General features: G+C 34.2%; 1 protein-coding gene across 1 annotated transcript; it reads left to right on the top strand.

Moving 5' to 3' along the window:
- The first annotated feature begins 5,597 nt into the window (after positions 1-5,597).
- CLEC9A (C-type lectin domain containing 9A) lies at positions 5,598-22,743 on the top strand. Its single transcript, XM_076007668.1, has 6 exons — positions 5,598-5,722; positions 7,176-7,256; positions 17,191-17,337; positions 19,091-19,242; positions 21,134-21,255; positions 22,221-22,743. Exons 1-6 carry the CDS (start codon positions 5,632-5,634, stop codon positions 22,351-22,353), a joined length of 726 nt encoding a protein of 241 aa, XP_075863783.1. The 5' UTR covers positions 5,598-5,631; the 3' UTR covers positions 22,354-22,743.
- Positions 22,744-25,359: the final 2,616 nt, after the last annotated feature.

Below are 25,359 nucleotides of genomic sequence, written 5' to 3'. Positions count from 1 at the left end.
TCCTAACAGCCCTATGTTTGGTTTCGCTGAGTAACTCAGGATGTATTTATAGAATACATGGAGAAGCACCCTTTGACAGGATCCCAGGAAAAAAATTGCATTTCTTTCCTACAGCTTCCCTTCTTCAACTACTGTGAATATAATTTATAAACATGATTGGCAAACACCTCAGCTGAGGAGTCTGTTAAAACACAGAGATGTCCAAACACAAAGACTGATGGCACTTGGTCAGAAGGCTTAAGAGACACAGAGACCTGTGTTTTTAACAAACACCTTCACATCATTCTGATACAAGTACTCTAACACATTTCGAGAAACATTACTTTATGCCTTACTCTCTATGCGGCTCTGGGTAAGTAATTAAGTCTCTTTAAAACTCAGCTTTTTCATCTATGAAATGAGTTTGATATCAGTACCTTACTCATAAGGTGATTATGAGGATCATTTCATACAGTTACACAAAGTAGTGCTCAGAGTACTAAGCATGTAATAAATACTAAATAAATGTGCTGCTTTTATATCTTGTGTGCTAACACCCAAAGGCACTTGAATCTTTACCTTGTTTTAGACTATCAATAAATAAGCAGACTTCGAAGGCTGAAGAAAAATAACAGAAATACCTCAGATTTTGTTTACTATTTCAAATGTCCAGAGATCTTGGATTTGGGGTGATGGTGTCATTATTTTCTTATTTTTAATTGTTTATTTAGAGAAACCGAATAGGAGCTGATAATTCAGAAAACTATCTAAAGATGACCCATATCTCTGGACTTTATTGTTTCATCTCCCCCAAATGGAAAAGCATATATTCATGCATCACCGTGGCACACATAGACTTAGAAGAACAATGTCTGAGTGCATGGCAAAAACACAATTAAAAAGTGAAAATGATTCAAACTGTGCCTACAAAGATTCTTTATTCTGGCGCTCATATCTAAAGCATCTGACACACGAAATCAGAATAACACAGATGTTAATAGCGCACATTCTGTGATCAGACAACCTAGTATCAGAATTATCTTTTTAAGAGATGAGGTCTCACTATGTTGCCCAGGCTGTTCCTTGAACTTCTGGGCTAAAGCAATCCTTCTGCCTCAGCCTGAGATTATAAGCATATTACCACTATACCCCACCAGACAGACCACTTAGTTTCAAATAATAAGTCAGTCTTCCACCTACTATCTAAGTGAATGTCAGCAAAATCTGAATTCTCTGTGCCTCAATTTACAATTATGTTGCAGGTATACCTCAAAGACATTGTAGGTTCCAGACATGCCAATAAAGGAAATATTGCAGTAAAGTGAATCACACTAATTTTTTGGTTCTCCAGTGCATATTAAAGTTATGTTTACACTATGCTGTAGTCTATTAAGTATGAAATAACATTATGTCTAAAAAAGAGTGTTAATTAAAAATATTTTATTGCCAAAAAATATTAATGATTATCTGAGTATTTAGCTAGTCATAATCTTTTGCTGGTGGAGGGTCTTGCTTTAAAGTTGATGACTGTTGACTGATCAGGGTGGTGGCTGCTGAAAGTTGGGGTTGCTGTGGCAATTTCTTAAAATAAGACAGTGATGAAGTTTGGCACATCAATTGACTCTTCCTGTTGCAATATTTTTCTCTGAAGCATGCAATGCTGTTGATAGCATTTTACCCACAGTGGAACTTCTTTCAAAATTGGAATGAATTCTTCCAAACCCTGCCACTGCTTTATCAACTACATCTATGTAATATTGTAAGTTCTTTGTTGTCATTTCAACAATGTTCACAGCATCTTCACTAGAAGTAGACTCCATCTCAAGAAACCATTTTCTTGGCTTGTCCATGAAAAGCAATTCATTATCCATACAGTTTTGACATGAGATTGCAATAATTTAGGCCTATCTTCAGGCTCCACTTGTAATTCTAGTTCTCTTGCTGTTGCCACCACATCTGCAGTTACTTTCTCCACTGAACCAATGAGGTCTTGAACCCCTCAAAGTCATCTGCAAAGGTTGGAATCAACTTCTTCCAAACTCCCGTTAATGTTGATATTTTGACCTTCTCCCATGAATCATGAATGTTCTTAATGGCATCTAGAAAGGTGAATCCTTTTCTGAAGATTTTCAATTTACTTTGCCCAGATCCATCATAAAGAATCACTATCTATGGCAGCTATAGCTCTACAAAATGTGTTTCTTATATAATAAGACTTGAAAGTCAAAATTACTCCTTGACCCATGTGTTGAAGAATGGATGCTGTGTTAGCAGGCATAAAAATAATATTGATCTCCTTATACATCTCAATCAGAGCTCTTGAGTGACTAGGTGCATTGTCAATGAGTAATAATATTTTGAAAGAAATCTTTTTTTTCTGAGTAATCTCAACAGTTGGCTTAAAATATTCAATAGACCATGTTGGAAACAGATGTGCAAGTGCACTGTCACCAGACTTTGTTGTTCCATTTACAGAGAACAGGCAGAGTACATTTAGCACAATTCTTAAGGGCCATAGAAATTTTGAAAATAATAAATGACTATTGACTCTAGCTTAAAGTTACCAGCTGCATTAGTCCTTAACGAGAGAGTCAGCTTATTCTTTGAAGATTTGAAGCCAGACATTGATTTCTCCCCTCTGGCTACGAGAGATGGCATCTTCTTCCAATATGAGACTGTTTTGTTAACATTGAAAAATCTCTTGTTTAGTGTACCACCCTCATCCATTATCTTAGCTAGATCTGGAGAACTTGCTGCAACTTCTACATCCGCACTTGCTGTTTCAATGTGCACTATTATGTTAGAGAGACAGCTTCTTTTACTCAGCCTCACAAATCAACCCCTGCTAGGTTTAAACTTTTCCTCCTCAGCTTTCTTACCTCTTTCAGCCTCCATAGAATTGGACAGAGTTAGGGCCTTGCTCTGGATTAGGCTTCGACCTAAGAAAATGTTGTGGCTGGTTTGACCTTCTATTTGGACCACCAAAACTGTCTCCATATCAGCAATCAGGCTATCTCGCTTTCTTCTCATTATGTGTTCATAGGAGCAGCACTTTCAGTTTCCTTTACATTCCCAGCTTGGTTGACTGTTTTGTGCCTGAGGCCTAGTTTTCAGCCTATCTTAGCTTTCAACATGCTTTCCTCACTAAATGAAATCATTTCTAATTTGTTGCTTAAAGTGAGAGATGTGTGACTCTTCCTGTCACCAGAACACGTACAGGTCAGCCATTGTAGGGCTATTGGTTGGCCCAATTTTAATATTGTTGTGTCTCAGGGAATAGGGACGCCCAAACAGAGGGTAACAGATGGGGGAATGGCTGGTTGGTGGAGCAGCCAGAACTCACACAACATTCAATCAAGTTCACCATGTTGTATGGGAGTGGTTCCTAGTACCCAAAATAATTACAACATGAACACAAAGATCACTAATTAGAGATTACCATAAAAGACATTATTTAATAATGAAAAATTTTAAATGTTACAAGAACTACCAAAATGTGACACAGAGACACAAAGTAATCACATCCTGTTAAAAAAAAAAACTGTTTAAAAAATGACACTGATAGACTTGCAGGGTTGCCACAAACCTTCAATTTGTAATACATGCAATATCTTCAAAGCACAGTAAAGCAAAGCACAATAAAGTGAGATATACCTATACTCTCTACCAATAGTAGTACTTAATTCATAGAGATGTTGTGAAAATTAAAATCATCCATGTGAAAGTTGTTTAAAATTGCACTTGGAATGTAATGAGCAAAAACAGGTAGTATGACTAAACCCATCAAAAGTACTTTGAGTAACATATTAACTGGGAAAAGCCAATGGCTCCCCCAAAATAAATTTTTCAGAAAATATAGTATATTTGGAAAAAAAATCAGATGTTTCTGAGTCTGATCTTTAGTGTTGATAAAATTTGAGAGCTATTAGACATTAATGACAACTTACTGAGTTTCATTTCTGTGTTCCTGACATTAGTCTCGATGCACATTTTTTATGCTTATGGTTCCTTCCTATTTTCCTCTTCAAAATAGAAATTATCCTATTGTAAAGGCTATGTGGAGGTAAACCACATTATTTTTCAGACCAAAATCTCAGGTTATATGAACATCCTATGAAATATTCGAGAATGTGCTGCATATTCTCCATTTGCCCCTGGATATCCTCTCGGCCCCAGCCTGTGCTTTAGGAGACCAAACTCAAATAAACACATTAACTGGGCAAACTCCCGGTTAATTCAGCCAATCAAAGGCACTGGCTGTGATCAGAGATACAGTGTTTAATCCATGGGTTCACTCCCTACCATGCCTTGATTGGCAAAGGCTGCGTGTTCTATGTCTTTGTCCATGGCCTTTGTCAGGCAGGTCACAAAGTTTCAATAATCACCCTCCACTTGATTCTTCATGCCTAGGAGTGGTGACAGCTTCCCAGGGCATATTTCATAACTCTTTTTTTTCCCCCTTAACTCTTTCTAAATCTTTAAAAACAGTCCTTTTATTAAAGGTCCTCATTCCACCTCCCGAATATGTCATTTGTTTCCTTCTGGGAGCCCGATTGTCATAGAGAACAATGATTGATCCAGTGAGACACAAAAGAGAACATCACAATTTTGCAGGTTACTGTGTCTTGCAGACTATGTTACTGAGACATCACCTTTGTCCATAAGGCCAAGTGGCCAAAAGATGAATGACTATTAAAGTATAAAATTTCACAATACCAATACTGTAGTTACAGGATTTGGCAGAAATGGCTATCTATACAGTAAATAATTCATGCTTTCCTACTAGAGTGAAGTTGTCATCAAAAGCTTGCTACCCAGGCAAAAATTACATTTTTTCTAGCTCAATCTTTATATCCAAATATGGGCATGCCATTGGTGACACAAGTTCCACAGTGTGGCTTTCAAGAAGCAGGCGTGGATTTGTCATTGTCCTTTTTCTTTTTCAGTGGATAAAAGTAAAGGACTCTAATGTCTCACAAGAGGTAAGAATCCCAGGTCCTATTTGGAGGAAAGCTATTTATTCACCAACCAGAATTACTGGTGCTAAAATGTTATGTGAGTGAGATATGAACTTTTATTGTGTTAAACACCTGACATTTTGAGGTTTACTTATCCTGGCAACTAGCATAAGATACAGTATGGAAATTTATTTTAGGGATGAAATCCCTTCCTAGCTTTCTTGTTTAGGGCTACACAGTCATCTCTGACTGTTTACGTCCTGGTTTGCCCAGTGTGAGCTATCTTCATATTTTCATTATCCGGATCGTCCCTATGCTTTGTATCCTGTAACAAATACATGCACATTCTTTGGACTTACCTCTTTTTCTTCTTAACTATAGTCCAGTGCTATCAACCACAACCACAACGTCTGTTGCATTTTGGAAACCAGAGCAAAAAGGTGGCCATTTTGAGTTCAGTTCTTTCTCATTTCTCATTTCCTCCTTTACCAAGTTGGGCTTTGGGTTAAACTTCATAAACTTCCACTTTCTGGATGAAGATGCATCTATTCTATGCTTAGATCCAAACATTTTTTTCTACTATTGTGAAAAAGTAGCCAATTTCATTTCTTTATCTAACCTGCTCCTAACCATAGAGGTGTCATTTGTGTCAGCCTCCCTTGGGGACTGCTTCACCTAACAAAGCATCTCAGACATGTATGAGGAAGAAACATACTCCTCTTTGCAGTGGGATAATCCAACACCAAACCCTAACCAGAAATGTCTGTCTTCCACCAAATGTTCAGGTAAACAGTTCTAATTATTTTGCATAAGACTTTAGAGTTTATGTTTTGTTTTCTTTTCTATCATGAGCCTAAGATGTTCCTTCTAATCAGAGAAAACCTACCTAAGAGTATTATTTATAATGTGCAGGAAATGCTAAATGAAATCAGTGGAGGAGGAGTAAGTAAAGGTGAAAAAGGAAAAAAGCAATAGACTTGACAAATATATGTAGTATGTTCACTCTCTCTCTCTCTCAAAAAAACAACAAAGAATTCCTAGATGTGAAAAATCATATAATTTTAATTGTATTAGTTAATGCATAAAACGCTCTGTAAAATTATCTGATAAATACTAAGAAATAAAAAGAAAACAAAGGTTGAAAAATAGACATCTCATTGGCTTGGAGCTGTCTACTACAACGACCAGTTCCGTCTTTCTTACTTAGGGTCTGTATTAGTGTCTTTTTGCTAGTGTAGCAAATCACCACAGACTTAGAGAATTAATACAACACAAATTTATTAACTTATAGTGTTAAAGGGCAAATGTCAAAATGGTTTGCACTGGGCCAAAACCAAGGTGTTGGCAGTCCTCTAGGGAATAATTCTTTCCCTTGTTTTTTCAGTTTCTAAAGCTGCATTTGTTGCCTTCTTTGGCTCATGGTCCTTTTCTTCCATCTTAAAGCCAACAGCATAACATCTTCAAACGTTTCTCTGTCTCCATCATCACATCATATTCTGTTCCTCTAATCTCCTGCACACTGTTTATAATTCAGGCTAGCCCTCCCATCCCCAAATCTTTGACTTAATGACATCTTCAGAGTCCCTTTGTCACATAAGGTAACATTTAGAGGTTCCAGGGATTAGGACATGGACATCTTGGGCAGGGGCACTATTCTGCCTACCATAATATACAAAGATGAATTTTATCTATTTTTCTCTGATTGGGGCTATGAATATAACAAATCACAAATTCTTCTCTTTTTTTCCCTAAAGAGTTAGAAAATTTCTGGAAAAATATTTTCCTCATCCAAAATTGTATAGTTAAAAGGAAATCTCTTTGAATTAATCATGCTCAAGTGACACTGAAAAGAGATGTGGAGATGGGAGACAGCATTCTTGCCCTCAAAAATTAAAAGCTTGCTACCTGGCTTGTGATAATCCCTAACAGATTGTTGGAAAAGAATATATATAATTAGTTAGTAAGCTGTGACATAGATAAGGATTACAGAAGTATATCATTAAATTTGTTCAATTTACCACTTTCTTAATCACATATATTTCAAATTACAACCCACATTTCAAAGTATTTGAGTAAAGGTTCTCTTTTTTGTATTACAGTTACAAATTCCAGGCCTCCACAATTCTCCAGTAGCGATGCCCGATGTTAATTCCTTCTTTTACTCAGTCTCACCCCATCCCTGCCCGGACCCTTCATCTACTTTCTAACTCAATTTCATTGTCCCAATTTCATGTTTAGGAACATGGTGTCTTGTGATGGGGATTTCATGTATTTTCTGCATGGGATTATTAACAACGTCCATTTTCTTGGGCACCAAGTGTAAGTACAAAATGATATCTTCAAAAGAATATACATATATGTATTATATATTACATGTAGCTTTATACATAATTATATATGTATATCATTATATGTAAAACTTTTAATTTATAAATGAATGAAGAATCAGTTAAGAAATATATACATGCATATAAATGATATAAAATAATGCCTTCTAAATTTAAATTATAGGACATTTATTTGATATAACTCTGCCACTGATAACTTTCAATGATCAATTGCATGTTATTTAACTCAAATCTAATGCCATAGGCCTCTGGAAAAAACAATTCAAAAATAATAACTTATCTTCTGATTCAACTTGAGTCATGTTAGCATGCCAAAGCATACAATTTGAAAGATTTCAGGATATACCCTTCTGTTTCTAATATATATTTATCCTAAACTTGAGTTTTTTGATTTATTTTAACATGTTTCACTTTTCATTAGGCAAGATGCAATTTAAAATGTTTAATGTAAACCTGAGAGCTTTATTTGGACCATATTTAACCACTTTGCTTTATTCCTGTTAGTTCAAATTGGAGACATGTCTTCATGTCTAGCAAGTGAAACTTTTATAAATATAATAATTAACTAAGAACCTCTAACATCACTCATGCTAGCACTAAGAAAATATGCCTAGAAAGGCAGAGATGAAAGTTATTGTTTGGATAATTTTTCTTTCTTGTTTGCTTTGGCATATTATTTCCCCATCTATAAAGCATCAGCTGGAAAGGAAGAATTGTGATTTCTGAGAATGAGGAAGGGAAAATTCAGATTTACTTTCACAAAGTACAGGAAGTTTTATCTTGTTCATGTGATTTTTATGAGCATAATTTTCCTACTGGTTTTTAGAGGAATATTTTAAGAATTATTAAAAGCTTAGTCCAGTAATTGTTATCATGTTAATCTCCTCAAATAAAATTTCACAACCCAGCAAAAATGTTAGAAGTTCCAGAAAACTTTCTTTATTTCTCTCTACCCTCCCTCTGTACCTTATTTTAAAAAACTATTTTAAGCAAATGCTAGTCCATTTTTTAAGAGCTCACATATTCAATATTTGTTTATCAAACACACTTGAAATAAATCAATTGAAAGAGACCAAACAAATAAGTCAATCAATATCTAGTAATCCAATTTCTCTGGTAAAACTGAGGACTTTAAATTACATATTGCCAAGATCCATTCTAACTCTACAATATTTAATTTGCATTGCAAATATCAAAAGATATGGTCACATTAATTCTATATAATTTAATTTCACAGTTGTTTTACAAATATTAACTATTTGGACTAAAAAGATAAAATAAACTTGAAATACAAAAAGCATTTTTCAATTAAAAACAGAATTAAGCACTTAAGCAAATGCTCACTTGCAGCACTATTATCAAGTAAATGGGATATATAGTTTGTTTTTTAATATAAAAAGAAATCTATAGTCTATATTTGGCAACTAATACATAGCCAAAAATCATATAATACATACTAAGGATATTAAAAGTACACTGTACATTTTTCATGTTCTTAAAAAGCTTGCTATCCAGTGTATACATACATTTGTCTTCTTCTCTAATACATGAAATCTATTTATATAAATCATAACAATCATGTTCCCAAGAAACTCTAAGTTATCGTAAGTTGTATTAATTTTGACCAAGCAATACCACTTTTGGAAATTTCTCTTATAAATAAACCTGAACATGTAGCAATATGGAAAAAAAAAAAGATTGGGAAAAATTCAATTGTCCACTATCAACAAGAGACCATTTAAATAAACAATGGTATATCCATATAATAGACTACCATGAAGCACAAGGCACAAATAAATAGAAAGAAAGAGAAAAGAAAAGGAAAAGGAAAAAGAAAGACAAAAGAAAGGAAAGAAGCAGCTCTCTGTGAACTGATATGGAAATGTCATGATACATTATTAAGTGAAAAAAAGCAACATTCAATATAATGTAGATACCATGCCACAGTCTGATTAAGAAAGAATATTTTCTTAAATTTACACAAAGTAGCAATGGAAGTTTATACAAGAAATACCTAAAAGTGGGAACAGGAGGAGTAAGACAGACGGTGACAATGTTGAGAACAATATATTTCAATGTTTACTTTTTGTATTTTTAAAATATTTTAATCCCATGAATGTAGTATGTATTCAAAAGATTTTTTTTAACTCCCCAAACAAAGATTGTGTAAGGAAAATATTACTTTGGTGAGGATAAATGAAAGCTATCTAGAAAACAATGTATTTAAGACTTTTAGTAATTTCTGGAAAATTTTTACAAATAAAAGTTTTTTGCTTTCTTTTATTTTTGTTCTAATAGCTACAAATATATACTTATAAAACTTAAATATCACTCTATAAATGTAAAATATATTTTTATTTAGCTTTTCTTCAAGTATAGTGACTTTAAATTTTTGTTGTTGTTATCAACATGATCATTTGCCTACATCTTCTTAAACATTCTTAACACTTAAGGTTTTTTTTTTTAAATAAGATCCGTTATCATAACAGAACAGGTGTGTTAAGCAAGAAGCAGTTCCCTCACTTCAAACATTCTTCCAAATAACTAATTGCTTCTCCCTATTAATTATATATTATGTTATGGCCAGTAGACTTTGAGTATTATTAATAAAAATCATGTTTAATTTTTAATAAATACTCCATTTTAATTACATTCCATTTTAATAAAGAATGTTACATCCAATTCTCTTAATGAAAACTTGCATTGTAAGACAATGTCAAAACCTATATTTAAATTATATACATATGTACCTCAGAAATGGGACATGTTTCTGAAAAGTATACCCCCTTATTCAAAATTATCATTACATGAATATAATGAATGCACTAATCACATATTGTTCACATATATTATTAAAAGTGAGTTTATACATATCTGACAGTAGAAGAACTGAAAAAATTAATCATATCATATTTATATAAAAGAATTGCAATGCAGTAATTTAAAGAAGCCTTTTAAAACTATCATTATTGACATGGAGATATGGTTATGCAATATTTACCCATGGTGGTGATAGAAGATTTTAAAAAGTCATCTTTAGAAAAACATATTTTCTTCCTAAAATTATATGTAAAATATATGTATATATACACATATATTTTATATACATATATATAAAGTTTCAGTAGATATAAACTAAATATCAAAAACCCTTACTTAAGTGGAAGGTTTCAAGGTAAGTAGACTTAATTCCTAGATATTATTTTTCATTTTCTGCTTTTTCTTATACTATTTGATTTTTATTTTAAAAACTCTTAGTGTAAAATATTTCCTAAGAAATCAGATTTTTAATTTTTTACTGCTTATTTTCATTTTCCCAATTCATCAATTAGGTATAATGTATAACATCTTATAACAAATATTTTTATTTTAGGGGTTTTGAAAGTATTTTGTTATTTTTCCCTGGTAATTATACTGTTTAGTCTTTATTCTTCACTTGCTGCAAATTGATTACAACCTCAACCTCAATAAAGGTGCAGTATTTTACTTCCCATTTATGGTAAAACTCTAAAGAGAGGTTTCATTTCCCTTTCTTCAGTTTTATTACAGTTTTTTGTAGTACAAGCTATTCAGACTATTCAGATAGTGTTATAATAAAGCAACAACAGTTTTTAAAATATAGCTAATCTAGAAACAATTCCTTAAAATTTAAAATTTTAGTATTATACTTCAGATTTCTAAAAGGAAGACTATTATTGTTTTTCAATGTTAAAACATTCCATATTATTAATGGGATAAAATAAAGACCATCACTGTCCTACTCTCCACTCTAGTTAGGTCCAACCTCTTGTTAAGTAAAGGGAAAATAACTCAAGCAACTTTCAGCCTGGGTTTTTTGTACTATCCATAGATGAACAGAGTATAAAGATCTACTTTCTCTAATCCATGGCTTTTACTTTCTGGTATTTTCTTCTCAGCAGCAATAGGGATGAGAAAAACAGATCAGAATATGTAGACATGCAATTGAATGTTTTATTATGTATGCTGACTTGACCAGTTAATGAGAAGATGAACAATGTGCAGATAGAAATTGCTTTTTTCACATATAAATTGTGTTCATCCACTCCATGACAATATTTTCTATTAAGTGCACAGTCAAATTATATCCAAGTCTCCCTTTGAGGCAGAGCCAACTAGATTTTATGTGGACCAACTTTAATATTTACTTCATTTGCATTATTCTAATATTCTGTTACCCTAAAGCAGCACCATGAAAAGGAGTAGAGTTTGACTAGTATGGTTATCATGAACAAGTTCAGCATGTCTTGAACAGATTCCTTTTGTGATCTTGGTTACTTTATTTTTGTGGTTAAAGAAATGGAAGTCATCTTATAGTTCTGCCTATTTATTCTCCCTTTTGTTTTTCTATTTCTCTCTAAAAGATCTGATTGTTAGTTCTAAAGGTCTGACTGATAGGTATGGGTATTTTTTTATTTTAATTCACTAATTGATTTTCTTGATATTATTCCCTCTTTTTATATAACAGCATGTCACTTAACAGCTGCAAGAATTAATATACCACAAACTTATTTTAAACAAATTATATAACTCTCTTTTGTGTAGTAAGTGTAGCAGGCATAGCTTCTCAATGAAAAACTAATGGGTATGGTGAGCAAGGTCACAGAATGCAAACTAAACATACAAAAAGTTAACTGTGTTTCTATATACTACTGGCAGCAATGAACATGTGGACACCAAAATTTAAAATGCAGAGCCATTTATATCAGTTCAAAAGAAATGAACAAATATAAATGAAATATTTTAAAAAGGAACAAATATGAAAAAATATAAATTTTACTTAAGTTGATATACAGCTTTAATGAAATTTCTATCAAAATCTCACTGAGATTTGTTATAGATAATAGACAAGATTATTCCAAAACGTATATGGAAAGTAAAAAGAACTAAAACACTTAACACAATTTTAAAAGCAAGAATAAAGTAGGAGGGATCAATCTACCTGATTTCAAAACTTATCACAGAACTATATTAATCAAGGATAGGTGCATTAGTGGACACATAGACAGCAATGAAATACAAGAAAGAATCCAGAAATAGACTCCTACAAATATTCCAAACTGATTTTTGACCCAGGTGCAGAATCAATCCAATAGAGAAGGATAGCCTTTTCAACAAATGGTGCTGGAGAAATTAGATCTCCATAAGAAAAGAAAAAACAAAAAAAAACAAAGTCAAAATGGATCATAGTCTTAAATATAGAGCATACAACTATAAAAGTTTTAGAAAATATAGGATAACATCTTCAGTGTAAGGGTAGGCAAAGACTTCTTGGGGCTTGGCGTTAAGAGAATGATTAATGAAAGTAAAAATTGATAAGCTGAAAAATTGATAAGGATCTCATCAACACAGAGTACATTAAACACATGTACTCTGCAAAAAACACTCGGAAGAGGATAAAAAGACAAGTTACAGACTGGGAGTAAATACTTGCAAACCAATATTTGACAAAGGACTAGAATCTAGACTCAAAACTCAACAGTAAAAGACCAAACCATCCAATTAGAAAATGAAAAAAAAAAAAAAACATGAATAAACATTTTGCCGGAGAGGTTATATAGATATTAAATAAGTACAAGAAAAGATGTTTAGCATTATTAGCCATTATGAAAATGCAAATTAAAACCACAGTGAGATAGCAGAATGGATAAAATAAAAACCAGAGACAACATCAAATGCTTGCAAAGCTACAGAGAAGCCAGATCACGTACCTATTCCTCGTGGAAATGTATTAATAAAATGCCTTAGCCATTCTGGAAAATAGTGCAGCAATTTCTTAAAAATCTAAACTTGACACTTCCTTACAATACAGCAATTGCATTCCTGAGCATTTCCCCCAGAGAAATGAAAATTTATGTTCACACAAAATCCTGCACGCAAATGTTTATGGCAGCTTTATTTGTAATGACCAAAACCTGGAAATGTCCTTTAGTGGGTGAAGGATTAAGTAGATTGTGGTAATCTATGTCATGGAATTCTGCTTAACTATAAAATATGAATGAACTATCTATTTATACAACAATCTGGATGAATCTTCAGAGAATTTTTCTGAGTGGATAAAGCCAATTGCAAAAGTTTACATATTGTGAGATCCCATTTATATAATATTATTGAAATGAGAAAAATTATAGAAATGAAACATAGGTTAATGATTGCCAGGAGTTAAGGAGGGGTGAGAGCAAGAGGGAAGTGGGCATGCTTATAAAAATACAATAAGATGGGTCCTCATGGTGCTGGAGAAGCTGTGTCTTCATTGTATCAATATCAATATCCTGGCTGTGGCACTGAACTGTAATTTAGCAGATGACACTGTTGGGAGAAAACTTTATCAAGGGTATGTGAGATCTCTCCTTGTTATTCCCTACAGCTGTATGTTAATCCACGATTACCTCAAATTAAAATTTTAATTAAAAAGTAAGGACAGGGCCAGGCACAGTGGTTCACGCCTGTAATCCTAGCACTCTGGGAGGCTGAGGCGGGAGAATCGCTCAAGGTCAGGAGTTCGAAACCAGCCTGAGCAAGAGTGAGACCTCCGTCTCTACTAAAAATAGAAAGAAATTAACTGGACAACTAAAAATATATAGAAAAAAATAGCTGGGCATGGTGGCACATGCCTGTAGTCCCAGCTACTCAGGAGGCTGAGGCAGGAGGATTGCTTGAGCCCAGGAGTTTGAGGTTGTTGTGAGTTAGGCTGATGCCACAGCACTCTAGCCCAGGCAACAGAGTGAGACTCTGTCTCAAAAAAAAAAAAAAAAAAAAAAAAGTAAGGACAAGAAGGGTTGGTAAATGAGTACAAAATTGTAGTTGGAATAATATCTAACATTTGGTAATACAATAGGATGACAATAGTTAACAATAATTTATCGTACATTTAAAAATAACTAAAAGAGTGGATTTATAACAAAATGTTCTCAACGCAAGGAAGTGATAAATGTTTGAGGTGGTGGATGTCACAGTTACCTTGATGTGACCATTACAGATTGTACACTTGTATTAAAACATCACATGTATCCCATAAATATGTCCAACTATTATGCATCCATAAAAATTTAAAAAATGAGTGCAGGAAACTTTTGTATGATGGATATGTTCATCATCAAGATTGTGGAGATGATTTACAATATGAGCATCTGCATGAAAATATATCAAATTGTACCCTTTAAGTATGTGTAATTGCATACCTCAGAAAATTTCAACAAATTACAACAGCTATGACCTGCTCTACACTAACCCTAAAAAAGAATTTAACACATCTACTGAGATGAAGAGTAAATTAATGAACTAGAAGATAAAGCAGAAGTACAAAATGCAAAAAAGGAGTTGTGAAAAGATGGCAAAGTATAGAAAAGATGGTGAGAGACACAACATATATGAAGAAGATTAGCGTATGTGTAATAGTTGGCCCAAAAGTATTAATAGAACAGAGTTGGACAAAAGTAATATTATAAGACATTTTGGATAAAAAATTTACAAAATTTATCAAAAACATGAAGCTACACGCTCAAGAAATTCTATAAAAATCAAACAGGATAAATAAAATCAATACCCATGTCAAGAAAAATATTTAATAAGATACAAATTGGTAGATAATTCATGATATAATTTTTAAAAAGAACTGGCTTAATAAGCTAGCCCAAATAGTAAGAAAAGAAAACAAAAAATAATATAAAGAACAAGATATTGAAATAAATTATAAAGCTAAAATAATTCAGGTGATGTGGTGCTGAAATATGAATAGATAAGTAGATAGAGTGAATATAATTAAAACAGAAATATACTCAAGTAGTTTATTAGAAATTTAGAGTAAGTTACAGATGGTAACTAAAAGAATATGGTGGAGTTATTCAACAAACAGCATATGAGACAACTGTGTAGCCATATGGGGAAAAAATGTTGAAGATATACCTTCCAATTTACAACACAAGAAATTCCAGCTACATGAAAATGCAAGTGTAAATATATACTTATAAAGTATAAATCTCACATACAAAATTCTTTTACTAAAAATGGTTTTAAAAATATTGTATCTATGTGAGATAATTACCACAAGCAAAGCCAAAAAAAAAAAAACTGAAAAAATGTAACTGATGCTCATATCATATAAAAATCTAACATCACCAATATGTAAGTGCACTAACAGTATGAGACAGAAGGACTGGTTGCTACAAAAGCTCCATTGGACCCCAAATTACAGTGATTACAAATCTACAGTTTATTACAAGAGAAGGATACATTTTAGCAACAGCATTAGAGTAAGAATATGTGTCAGCCAAAGTCTGTCTCACAAGAAGGTGCCTGGAGAGTTCAGGTGCAAGCACCCTTCCTTGCTCTGTAAGTGTCCTATCAGGACACAATTTCTCTCTTGGATCAGGAACCACCAACATGCAAATAGGATACCTTAGTACCAAGGAGCCCAAAATGGATTCTCAGTTGGGGATTGTTATAATCTATGAATATTTTGCTGATCACATAAGCATATTCTTGCTAAGGAACCAAGCTCAGCAGAAGCATTTTCTCAGGGTCTCCTAATCAGGACAAAGCATCAATAATATTGTCTTCAATAATCACTGCTAACAAACTAGTATAATCTGGCCCCCAAATTCTCAGACCCATGAATTCAAAGCTATGCTGTAAATCCTTATGTCTCTTGCCTTGTTTAGAGGTCAGTGCTACGTGGGAACTCTAGAAACACTGCTCAGGCTGATTCTAAGTCTGCCTAAATTAATTGTAATAGCACAGTAAGACAATAAGGAAAAGACTAGAAATGGGGAAAAATTATAACAGATATACTCATACACTTCACAGAAAAGGAAATACATCTAACTTTTATATATACATATGAAAAATTTCAGACTCAAACAGATAACTGCAAATCATATGATACTGAGATACCATTTATAATAACATTTTTGGAGGATAATTTGGAAATACCTAATACAATTCAAATGCACACAAACTTTGACCTAGCAACTTATTTTACAAATATACTTGCACATGTATGAGATTATGTATGACTAAAGTTTTTTTATGCTGCATTTCCTTCTGTAGCATAAAAAGATTACAAATAATCTAAAAAGCAATGGAAAATTACTAAAGTCAATCATGATGCCCCCACACAATGGGATCCTAAGAATGAGAAAGCTCTTTATGTACTGACATGGAACTCTGTCCAAGTGTATTTTAAGTGATAAAATAAAAGGTGCAAAACCATATAAACATATTTTTACCATTTATATAAAGGGGAGAGAGGGAATTTTATATTTATTAGCTTTCATTTGTAAAATTTCACTTCATTTATAAAATCCAAGATATCTCTCAAGAATAAAAAAGAAATTGGTAAGCCTGGCTGCTTTGGGGAAGTGCAATTGAGTGAATAAAGAAACAGGGTTGCCTCGGTGCGGTGGCTCACACCTGTAGTTAGTACTCTGGGAGGCCGAGGCAGGAGGATTACTTGAGGTCAGGAGTTGGAGACCAGCCTAAGCAAGAGCAAGGTCCTGTCTCTACTTAAAATAGAAAACAATTATCTGAACACTGTGGTATGCACCAATATTCCCAGCTACTCTGGAGGCTGAGGCAGGAGGATAACTTGTGCTCAGGAGTGGGAGGTTGCAGTGAGCTATGATGACAGAACTGCACTCTAGCCACTGGGGTGACAGAGTGACGCTCTGAAAAACAAACAAACAGGGTGGTAAAGAAACATATTTCTCTGTGTATCCATTATAGCTTTTGATTCTTTAACAATCTAAATTTTAAGCAAAAGCCTAAAATAATGCAAATTCAAGTCTCAAAAATAATCAGCACTTTGCGGTTGTCTTTAGTCTGTGTTGAAGAATTATTCTGTTACAAAATGTAAGTATCTTGTTAGAAATGATTTCTGTTGTTTGAAGTGTTCCAGGTGTCCACTCTTGCAATGAAGCAGCAAGAAAAGCTCATGCAACAGGACAGAGCATTGCTAAACTTTACACAGTGGAAGAGAAACCCTGTCCTTCAGATGAATTATTGCCAAACCTTGATGCAAAATTCTTTCAGCTCAGGTAACTGATATGAAATAGGTTTCCACTGTGCAGATTCAAATGTACACATCAACTCCTCAAAAGAAATAGTGACACACTTTATTCTCTGCCAAATTGTTAGCCAGGATTTTATATTAGGAGAGACATAATTTGATCAGTTCAACTTTATTTATAAACTCCAATAGTATATATGAAAACCACTCAGGTTCCCAAAAAATGCATCTTAAGAAAATATCAAATGCTAAAGTGCTATGTGTGCAATTAGTACGTCAAATTTTTAAAAATCAAAACTATCCAGTCACCCAAATTAGTAAGTATATTTTTAAGCCTAGCTCCAAATTTCCCAATATATTTAGTTTAGACATTACTTTAGATTCAAGTTTAGATAACTTTGAGAAGAAAAAATCATTTGAAAATGAGAGTATTTACCATTAAATTATTATAACAATGCAGGATTCATCTCTTTTTAAAAATTCTATAGTTATTCCAGTTTAATTTTTATATTCCTTATAAGCATTTTAAACTATAAACAGTCTATTTCTACCTATTGTTCTACCTGTTTGTCAAGTATCCTATGGTTACTTAATTAGCATTTATTTATACTTGTACATATAATTTAGAAAATTAACTTCCTTGTAGTAGATGCCATTTACACAATAACTGCTAATGAAAGAGACCAAAAATCTACTCTAGTTCCTTCTGACTGAAATTTAATCAAGTAAATGTTTGACAAACTCACTGTGTGGCCCAACAATGTTTTTATATTTAGCAGGCTTTTGCAAGCTTGAGTTAGGCCCATCTCTGAGTCACCAACCTTGAAAACATTGACAATATCCACTGTTTTCTCCAAGCCCTCAGATATCATCGTCAATGTTATTTATGGTATAAATTTAATTATGTTCAGGATGCTTGTTAGCATGGATGCCAAACAAAAAATATTAAAGAGCCCTAAAAAATTCAACAGCTGGGCCATGGAAACTAATACTATTTCTTACCCTAAATAGAAGGACTCTCTCTAAAAACCAGAGTTCTAGAAGTTTCAGTCCTTCCCTTTATAAAAGTGTGCCAGAGCCACTTGGTCAAACTCTTGGTCTTTGATTCACCTTTTATACATTTGATCATCCTTCTTTTGTGAATACATTTTTTCTTAAGGCAGGTTCTATAAAACTGATTAAAAATTAAGGCTTACTTATTAGAGTCCTAAAATAATCATGTTGTTCATTGATATTCTTCTTTGATTTTCCTCACCTACTCGTTTTCAAATCACTCCTTAAGTAAGGTACATTATTTGTTTTTTCCATTATATATGAAATATTTTCTTGTTTACTCTCAGAATTTAAACATTAACTTAGGACTTTCTACTCAAACCATCAAATAGTCCAGGATATTTCCAGCTAAATTGGGGCAGTAAGATTAACAGATATAAAACCATAAACAAACAAGTGAAGACTGTAAATGTTGTGAATTCAAAGAAAGGAAAGATTAATAAAATCAGAATAATCAGATAATTTTTATAGAATAGAAAAAATTCAGGTAATTTTATCCCCAAATTAATTTTATTTTAAAGTAATTTAAAGACTCATTGCCGGTAGAAATTACTATATAAATTTTACTGTATTCTGCTTCAGAGAAACTGAAATCGGTAAGGGCTACATCATGTGAACCATTCTATTAAAGTGTTCGGTTTCTCTAAGGGTGATGTAAGGGGTTATTTGGGGAAAATACGCTACTGATATTTTACAATGATAACAAAGAAAAATGTTTGTATTTAAAGCCTGTAATTGCAGCCCTTGTCCAGACAACTGGATTCACAATGGAGAAAGTTGTTACTATGTATTTGAACAATGGCAAACGTGGCATACCAGTAAAGAGAAATGTTCAAAGGCGGGTTCCACACTTCTACAAATAGGCAGCAAAGAAGAAATGGTAAACACTGTTTTATGGTCTCACATTATTCTGAAAATACCATGTCATTTGCTAAAAGAAAGCATAAACTCTCATCAGATAGAATTCCTTAATGTTCTATAACAGTGGTATATTTGTTAAAAGAGATAAAGTAGGAATTAGTATAGTTTGTTTTCCCTTGCATAAGAGAAACATAAAAACAGTATGGTTATTTAGAAATCGAGGATACTATGTTAATTCTATGTCTTTGGTCAATAAAATAGTGTTGGGAATAAGAGAATAACGTTTTCTGGCATGCTAATCCACTCCAAGATATATGTGCATTACAATTGCATATATGTTTTAAATGTATTATTTTCAATGCTGTAAGGAAATATAACCTACTAGTCTTGTAATTATTAAGAAAAAATAGGCCGGGCATGGTGGCTCACGCTGTAATCCTACCACTCTGGGAGGCCGAGGTGGGTAGATCACTCGAGGTCAGGAGTTCAAAACCAGCCTGAGCAAGAGCGAGACCCCGTCTCTACTAAAAATAGAAACAAGGCCGGGCGCGGTGGCTCACGCCTGTAATCCTAGCTCTCTGGGAGGCCGAGGCGGGCGGATTGCTCAAGGTCAGGAGTTCAAAACCAGCCTGAGCAAGAGCGAGACCCGTCTCTACTATAAATAGAAAGAAATTAATTGGCCAACTGATATATATATATAAAAAAAAAAATTAGCCGGGCATGGTGGCACATGCCTGTAGTCCCAGCTACTCGGGAGGCTGAGGCAGAAGGATCGCTCGAGCCCAGGAGTTTGAGGTTGCTGTGAGCTAGGCTGACGCCACGGCACTCACTCTAGCCTGGACAACAAAGCGAGACTCTGTCTCAAAAAAATAAAAAAAATAAAAAAATAAAAATAGAAACAAATTAATTGGCTAACTAAAAATATATAGAAAAAATTAGCCAGACATGGTGGTGCATGCCTGTAGTTCCAGCTACTCGGGAGGCTGAAGCAGAAGGATCGCTGGAGCTCAGGAGTTTGAGGTTGCTGTGAGCTAGGCTAACCCCATGGCACTCTGTCTCAAAAAAAAAAAAAAAAAAAAAAAAAAAAAGAAAAGAAAAGAGAAGAGAAGTATAAAAACTGGGGTGATGCCATGAAATGGATAGGTCTATAAAAATAAATATTTGCCAAATGAAATATTTAATTTGCATTAAACTGAGTTTACTAACATCTTAACAAGTGAACAAGATGTTTCTGTGATACCATTCTACCCATAAATATCTATGAAATAGGATGCATAACTATACATTTATTTCTGATCCTATGAAAAAGGTATACTTATTATATTCAGTAATTAGTCAGAGTTCATGTCTACAAGAATAAGGAGAAAACAATTTGTTAAAGGTGAGCAGTAAACCAAGAAGACTAGAACTAAATTATTACAACTATGGGTTCAAAATATTATTTTCTGTGAAAACTTGATGACAAAAACTAGAAATGTTTCTTATAACAAAATGTGTTTACAATTAAGTTTCTTCTGGACTCTCCTAAACTATTTCCCATATGGAAGTATACCAGATTGTGTGGTCTATGATATCAAAGATACGTTTACTTCTGACTTCTGATAATGAAGGTTTAGTATAACACTTACCTTTTTTTTTTTTGACAACTACTATCTGCCAGAGTCTCAATCTGCTAAAACAATACTAATCCCAGTTGCCTGTTGTTTCCATAGTCCTCACCACCACACTGATTATATAGCACTAGAAAAGTCTATAAAATGTACCCTCACTTTTTTAAATAAATATTCTCTATCCAACTCTCAAGTTTCCATTAATTTCTAGCTAGGCAAAATGTCATACTTTATATTTCACTGTAGTTCTTTTGTTTGTTTGTTTTTCTCAGTTCACGGTTCAGGCCTTGTTTCTTACAGGATTTTATCACTGGCGGCTTGAAGAAGATCAAAGGAAGCAATCCTTACTGGGTGGGGCTGTCCCAGGGTGGACCCAGCAGCCCTTCCCTTTGGCAAGATGGCTCTGCTCCTTCCCTTGACCCGTAAGTCTCTGAGGAAATGTTACAAGAAAAATGAAAAACATGAGGGAACTCAAAAGTGTATTTTACTTTATACCTTACATTTCCTCCAGGAGGCATAAGTAGTTTGATAATTTTACAGAATACTGACTGGAATTAAAGTTAACATAATTAAGAGTAGCTTGAAAGCTTCTAAATCTTTCCCCTTCTCAGCCCTGCTGTTATCCTCTGGAAAAATCAAACCAAAATTTGACTGAATGAACAATGTGATTATTGATCACATTCTGTTTGTATCACTTAATGTCTAGAGAGTGTTAAGGAAAAGAGATTGGAGTAACATTTTTTTCTTTCTTTTCTTTCTTTTTTTTTTTTTTAAATACAGGGTCTCCCCTTGTCACCCAGGCTGCAGTTCAGTGGCCTCAGCATAGTTCACTGCAGCCTGGAACTACTGTCTCAAGTGATCCTCCACCTCAGCCTCCAGAGTAGCCCATGCCACCATGCCTGGCTAATTTTTTTTTTTTTTTTTTTTTGTAGAGACTAGGGCACCTCACTATGTTGCCTCAGCTGGTCTCTCACTCCTAGTCTCAAGTGATCCTCCCGCCTTGGCCTCCCAAAGTGTTGGGATTACAGGGATGAGCCACTGTGCCCAGCCTGGAAGAACTATTACGCAATTTCCATATAAAGCTTTTCAGATGAAACTGGGAAGATTAGTGAACAGAATCAGGTGCCCTAGTATTTTGGGAATTAAGAGTCAGGAAAGAGGTTCTAATTTAGAATGGGGTTTTTTTTATGTGCTGTTTGTTCACATTAACATTTTTTTATTGAGAGAACACAGCTGTTACTGAAGGAGAATGAAACCACCATAGGAAGGTGTCATATTAACACAAAATAAAGCAAAGCAAAAAACTACACACCTCTCACCAGTTTCCCACAAGGGCATCACTATAATTCCCAAATCTAACCTCAGAAACACTAACTTGCCTTTGCAGGTTGCAAAGAGAGAGATTCCAATCAACTGATAAGGTTTGTGGATACCTCAAAGACAATTCCCTTTTATCAGCTAACTGCAGCTCTTGGAAGTATTTTATCTGTGAGAAATATGCATTAAGATCCTCTACATGAAAGAAATGGTGCTCAAAGTGATCTTTTACTAATATTTGGAACAGACCATTGGAAAACTCGTCACAAAAAGCGGAAGAGCAAGTACAGAAGTAAATCAATGTGTGGACAATGAAACTAGCTCCTTGGGACTCAAATTTGCTTTTGCATTTGCACTTGGGAATATTCTTCAATACTTTCTCGATTTCATTTGACATGGTTCAAAATTCCAAGAATAAAATTGATTTAGAGCTACTGAGGACAGAACCTTGAAGAGTTGAGAACAAATCGAAGGAAATCACTTTTATTTTTTTTAAGTCCAGAGTAAATGTAAATGCCACCCAGAAATCTGTAAGTCACTGGCGGAGGTTGTGTGGTTCCAGCTGATTGATATTTTTTTAAATAAATAAATAAATTGGGCCTTTTTTTTTAGAATAGCTTTTTTAAATTTTTTTTATTTTAGCGTATTATGGGGGTACAAGTGTTAAGGTTATGTATATTATCCATGTCCCTCCTCCCACCTCGAGTCAGAGCCCCAAGTGTGACCATTCCCCGAACGCCCATTGTCTTTCCTGTATATTTTCTAGACTTTCAGACAATATGTTATCCGACTGACAGAATGGGGGGACAGAGATATGGACTTCTAAACTGGGAGGAGAGTAGGCTTCTATGAGCAGACTGTAAGACAACGTCTTTTTTAGGACTTCATGATTCTACCAGAGAGATAAACTACTAGAATTTCACACAGGTGAAAGAAAAAGTTAAAATGCCAGTATCAGTGTGTCCTCCATGAAAGGACAACTGTGCCCTTTTACTGGCCCTCTTACTGACCATCCTCACCACTCAAATCAAAGGGCTTATGGTCTGGACTCTCAAGGTTAACGCTCCAGCACTTTTTTTTTTTTTTTTTTTTTTGAGACAGAGTCTCACTTTGTTGCCCAGGCTAGAGTGAGTGCCGTGGCGTCAGCCTAGCTCACAGCAACCTCAATCTCCTGGCTCAAGCAATCCTCCTGCCTCAGCCTCCCAAGTAGCTGGGACTACAGGCATTCGCCACCATGCCCGGCTAATTTTTTGTATATATATATTAGTTGGGCAATTAATTTCTTTCTATTTATAGTAGAGACGGGGTCTCGCTCTTGCTCAGGCTGGTTTCGAACTCCTGACCTTGAGCAATCCGCCCGCCTCGGCCTCCCAGAGAGCTAGGATTACAGGCGTGAGCCACCGCGCCCGGCCGCTCCAGCACTTTTAACTGCATCTCTCAATGCCTCAGTTGTCTCATTGTAAAATAATAGGACATCAAAATATTGTTCGGGGATGACACTATAGATATATGTAAGTACTGAGACGTGTCTTGCACAGAGTCTAACAGTCTGTCAGTGCTCAATATGGCACATCACCAGTCGCCTCTAGGCATCAATCTTATTTGTGAATTCCAGGTAAAAATGATCCCTTTTTCTGCTCGTGTTACAAGGATATGGAGAAGTTTACATGTAAAATGTCATCAACTCTCTGGAGAGAGTATCTGTTTTAAAGTTAGCAAATCCTCTTCAAGTAAATCTATAAGTAAATCAATAGACAATCTCCGTCCTAGGTTTGTAAGCTCCTTGAAACATGGACTATCTTGTTCCCAAGAGACAGTTAATATGAAAGTACCTTGTCATCTACAGGAAGAGAAGATTCCCTAACTATTATTATTATATTACTTTTATACCACTAATTATCTCTAGGAACAACAACTTATCATATATTAGATCCTCAATAAATATTTGCTTGTTCAGTATAATTTAATACTTCATTTCTCACAAGGAATAGCTGACATAACATTAGATTATCATCTTTTCTTACTGAGAATGAAGGCATTACTTAAATAATTAAATTAAAAATAAAACCCAATTCGCTGAGACAGTGAAAACCATTTAAATGAAACTAAAAGTCCTTTTACCTAAAGGTCTTTCTACAATGAGTAAGGTCCTGTAAGAATGGGAAGCACATATTTTTTCTGTATTTACCTCTGACTTGGAATTTAAATGATGGGAGTTTCAATAAAAGACATTTTCTCTAGGCTTTTTTTTTTTTTTTTTTGCATTGAACCTGTAAAAGGAGAATAGCAGAGAAGACGCAGTACAAGTTGTCTCCTGTGTTTAGTTTTTACAGCTGACAGCTGGCAGCTGAATATAATATCCAGGAATAGAGGAGAAACAATAACAGTTTTCAGTAGTAAAGACTGTTTGTCTTCAAGGTTCTTCAAAGTATTGTCATGGAACTATGTTTGAAGAAAGGATAGGAAGCATTTATAATTCTTCTTTAAAAAAAGTACAATGAAGCAAAAGGCAAACATCCTTCAGCTGATGTCATCCCACCAATACACGATGCAGTATTTACAAGTTAGAATTTTATCTGCAGTGCAGCTGATATCCACTCCTACCAATTTCCTCAGCAGCAATACCGCTTGCCACAGAAATGCTGTGGGTGGAAGATTTTCCCTGCACGTTGTTTTTGGCCCAGCATATCCAGGCTTTTAAAAGGCAGTTTGCACAGGGGTAACCAGTTTTATATACTAGTGCCACCAAAAATGATTTAGTTATCTTTGATCCATCTCATTGAGTTCCAAGTTAGCTTTCGAAAAGGGAAAAGAAAAGAAAAAAAAAAAAACTGTCCTACAAATGCCAAGAGGCTTTGTTATATGGTAAGGTTAAAGCATGTTAAATGTATAGAAAGAACAACATTAGAATAATAATATTGATAGAATAATAATAGATATAATTAGTCTAAAAATTCATTCATACAATGAACCTTGTACAAAAGTCATGCACACTTTAAATCAGATTATGTTGCTATGTGTATTCTTCAGAAACTACAAGAATCCCTTTACAGAGCATGTGACTTACAAATATTAAGGCCAGCCTTGAGACAACCCACTAGACTCTTCTACTTAGTTTATAATCTGCTTGCATCCCCAAAATAAAACCTCCCCATTACCCTTCTCACACTTCCTGCTGCTACAGGGATCATGACCTGTTTCCTGTTGAT

Source organism: Microcebus murinus, chromosome 10, assembly GCF_040939455.1.
Source record: "Microcebus murinus isolate Inina chromosome 10, M.murinus_Inina_mat1.0, whole genome shotgun sequence".
NCBI classification, from domain to species: domain Eukaryota; kingdom Metazoa; phylum Chordata; class Mammalia; order Primates; family Cheirogaleidae; genus Microcebus; species Microcebus murinus.
The sequence above is the reverse complement of the archived record's forward strand: the minus strand, read 5'-3'. Positions and strand labels throughout refer to the sequence as shown.

Bases quoted from the DNA above. Each gene is read 5' to 3' on its own strand.
- CLEC9A (XM_076007668.1), top strand. From the start codon at position 5,632: ATGTATGAGGAAGAAACATACTCCTCTTTGCAGTGGGATAATCCAACA. The intron at 7,257-17,190 runs GTAAGTACAAAA...TGTTGTTTGAAG, and splicing joins CATTTTCTTGGGCACCAAGT to TGTTCCAGGTGTCCACTCTT. The intron at 17,338-19,090 runs GTAACTGATATG...TTGTATTTAAAG, and splicing joins GCAAAATTCTTTCAGCTCAG to CCTGTAATTGCAGCCCTTGT.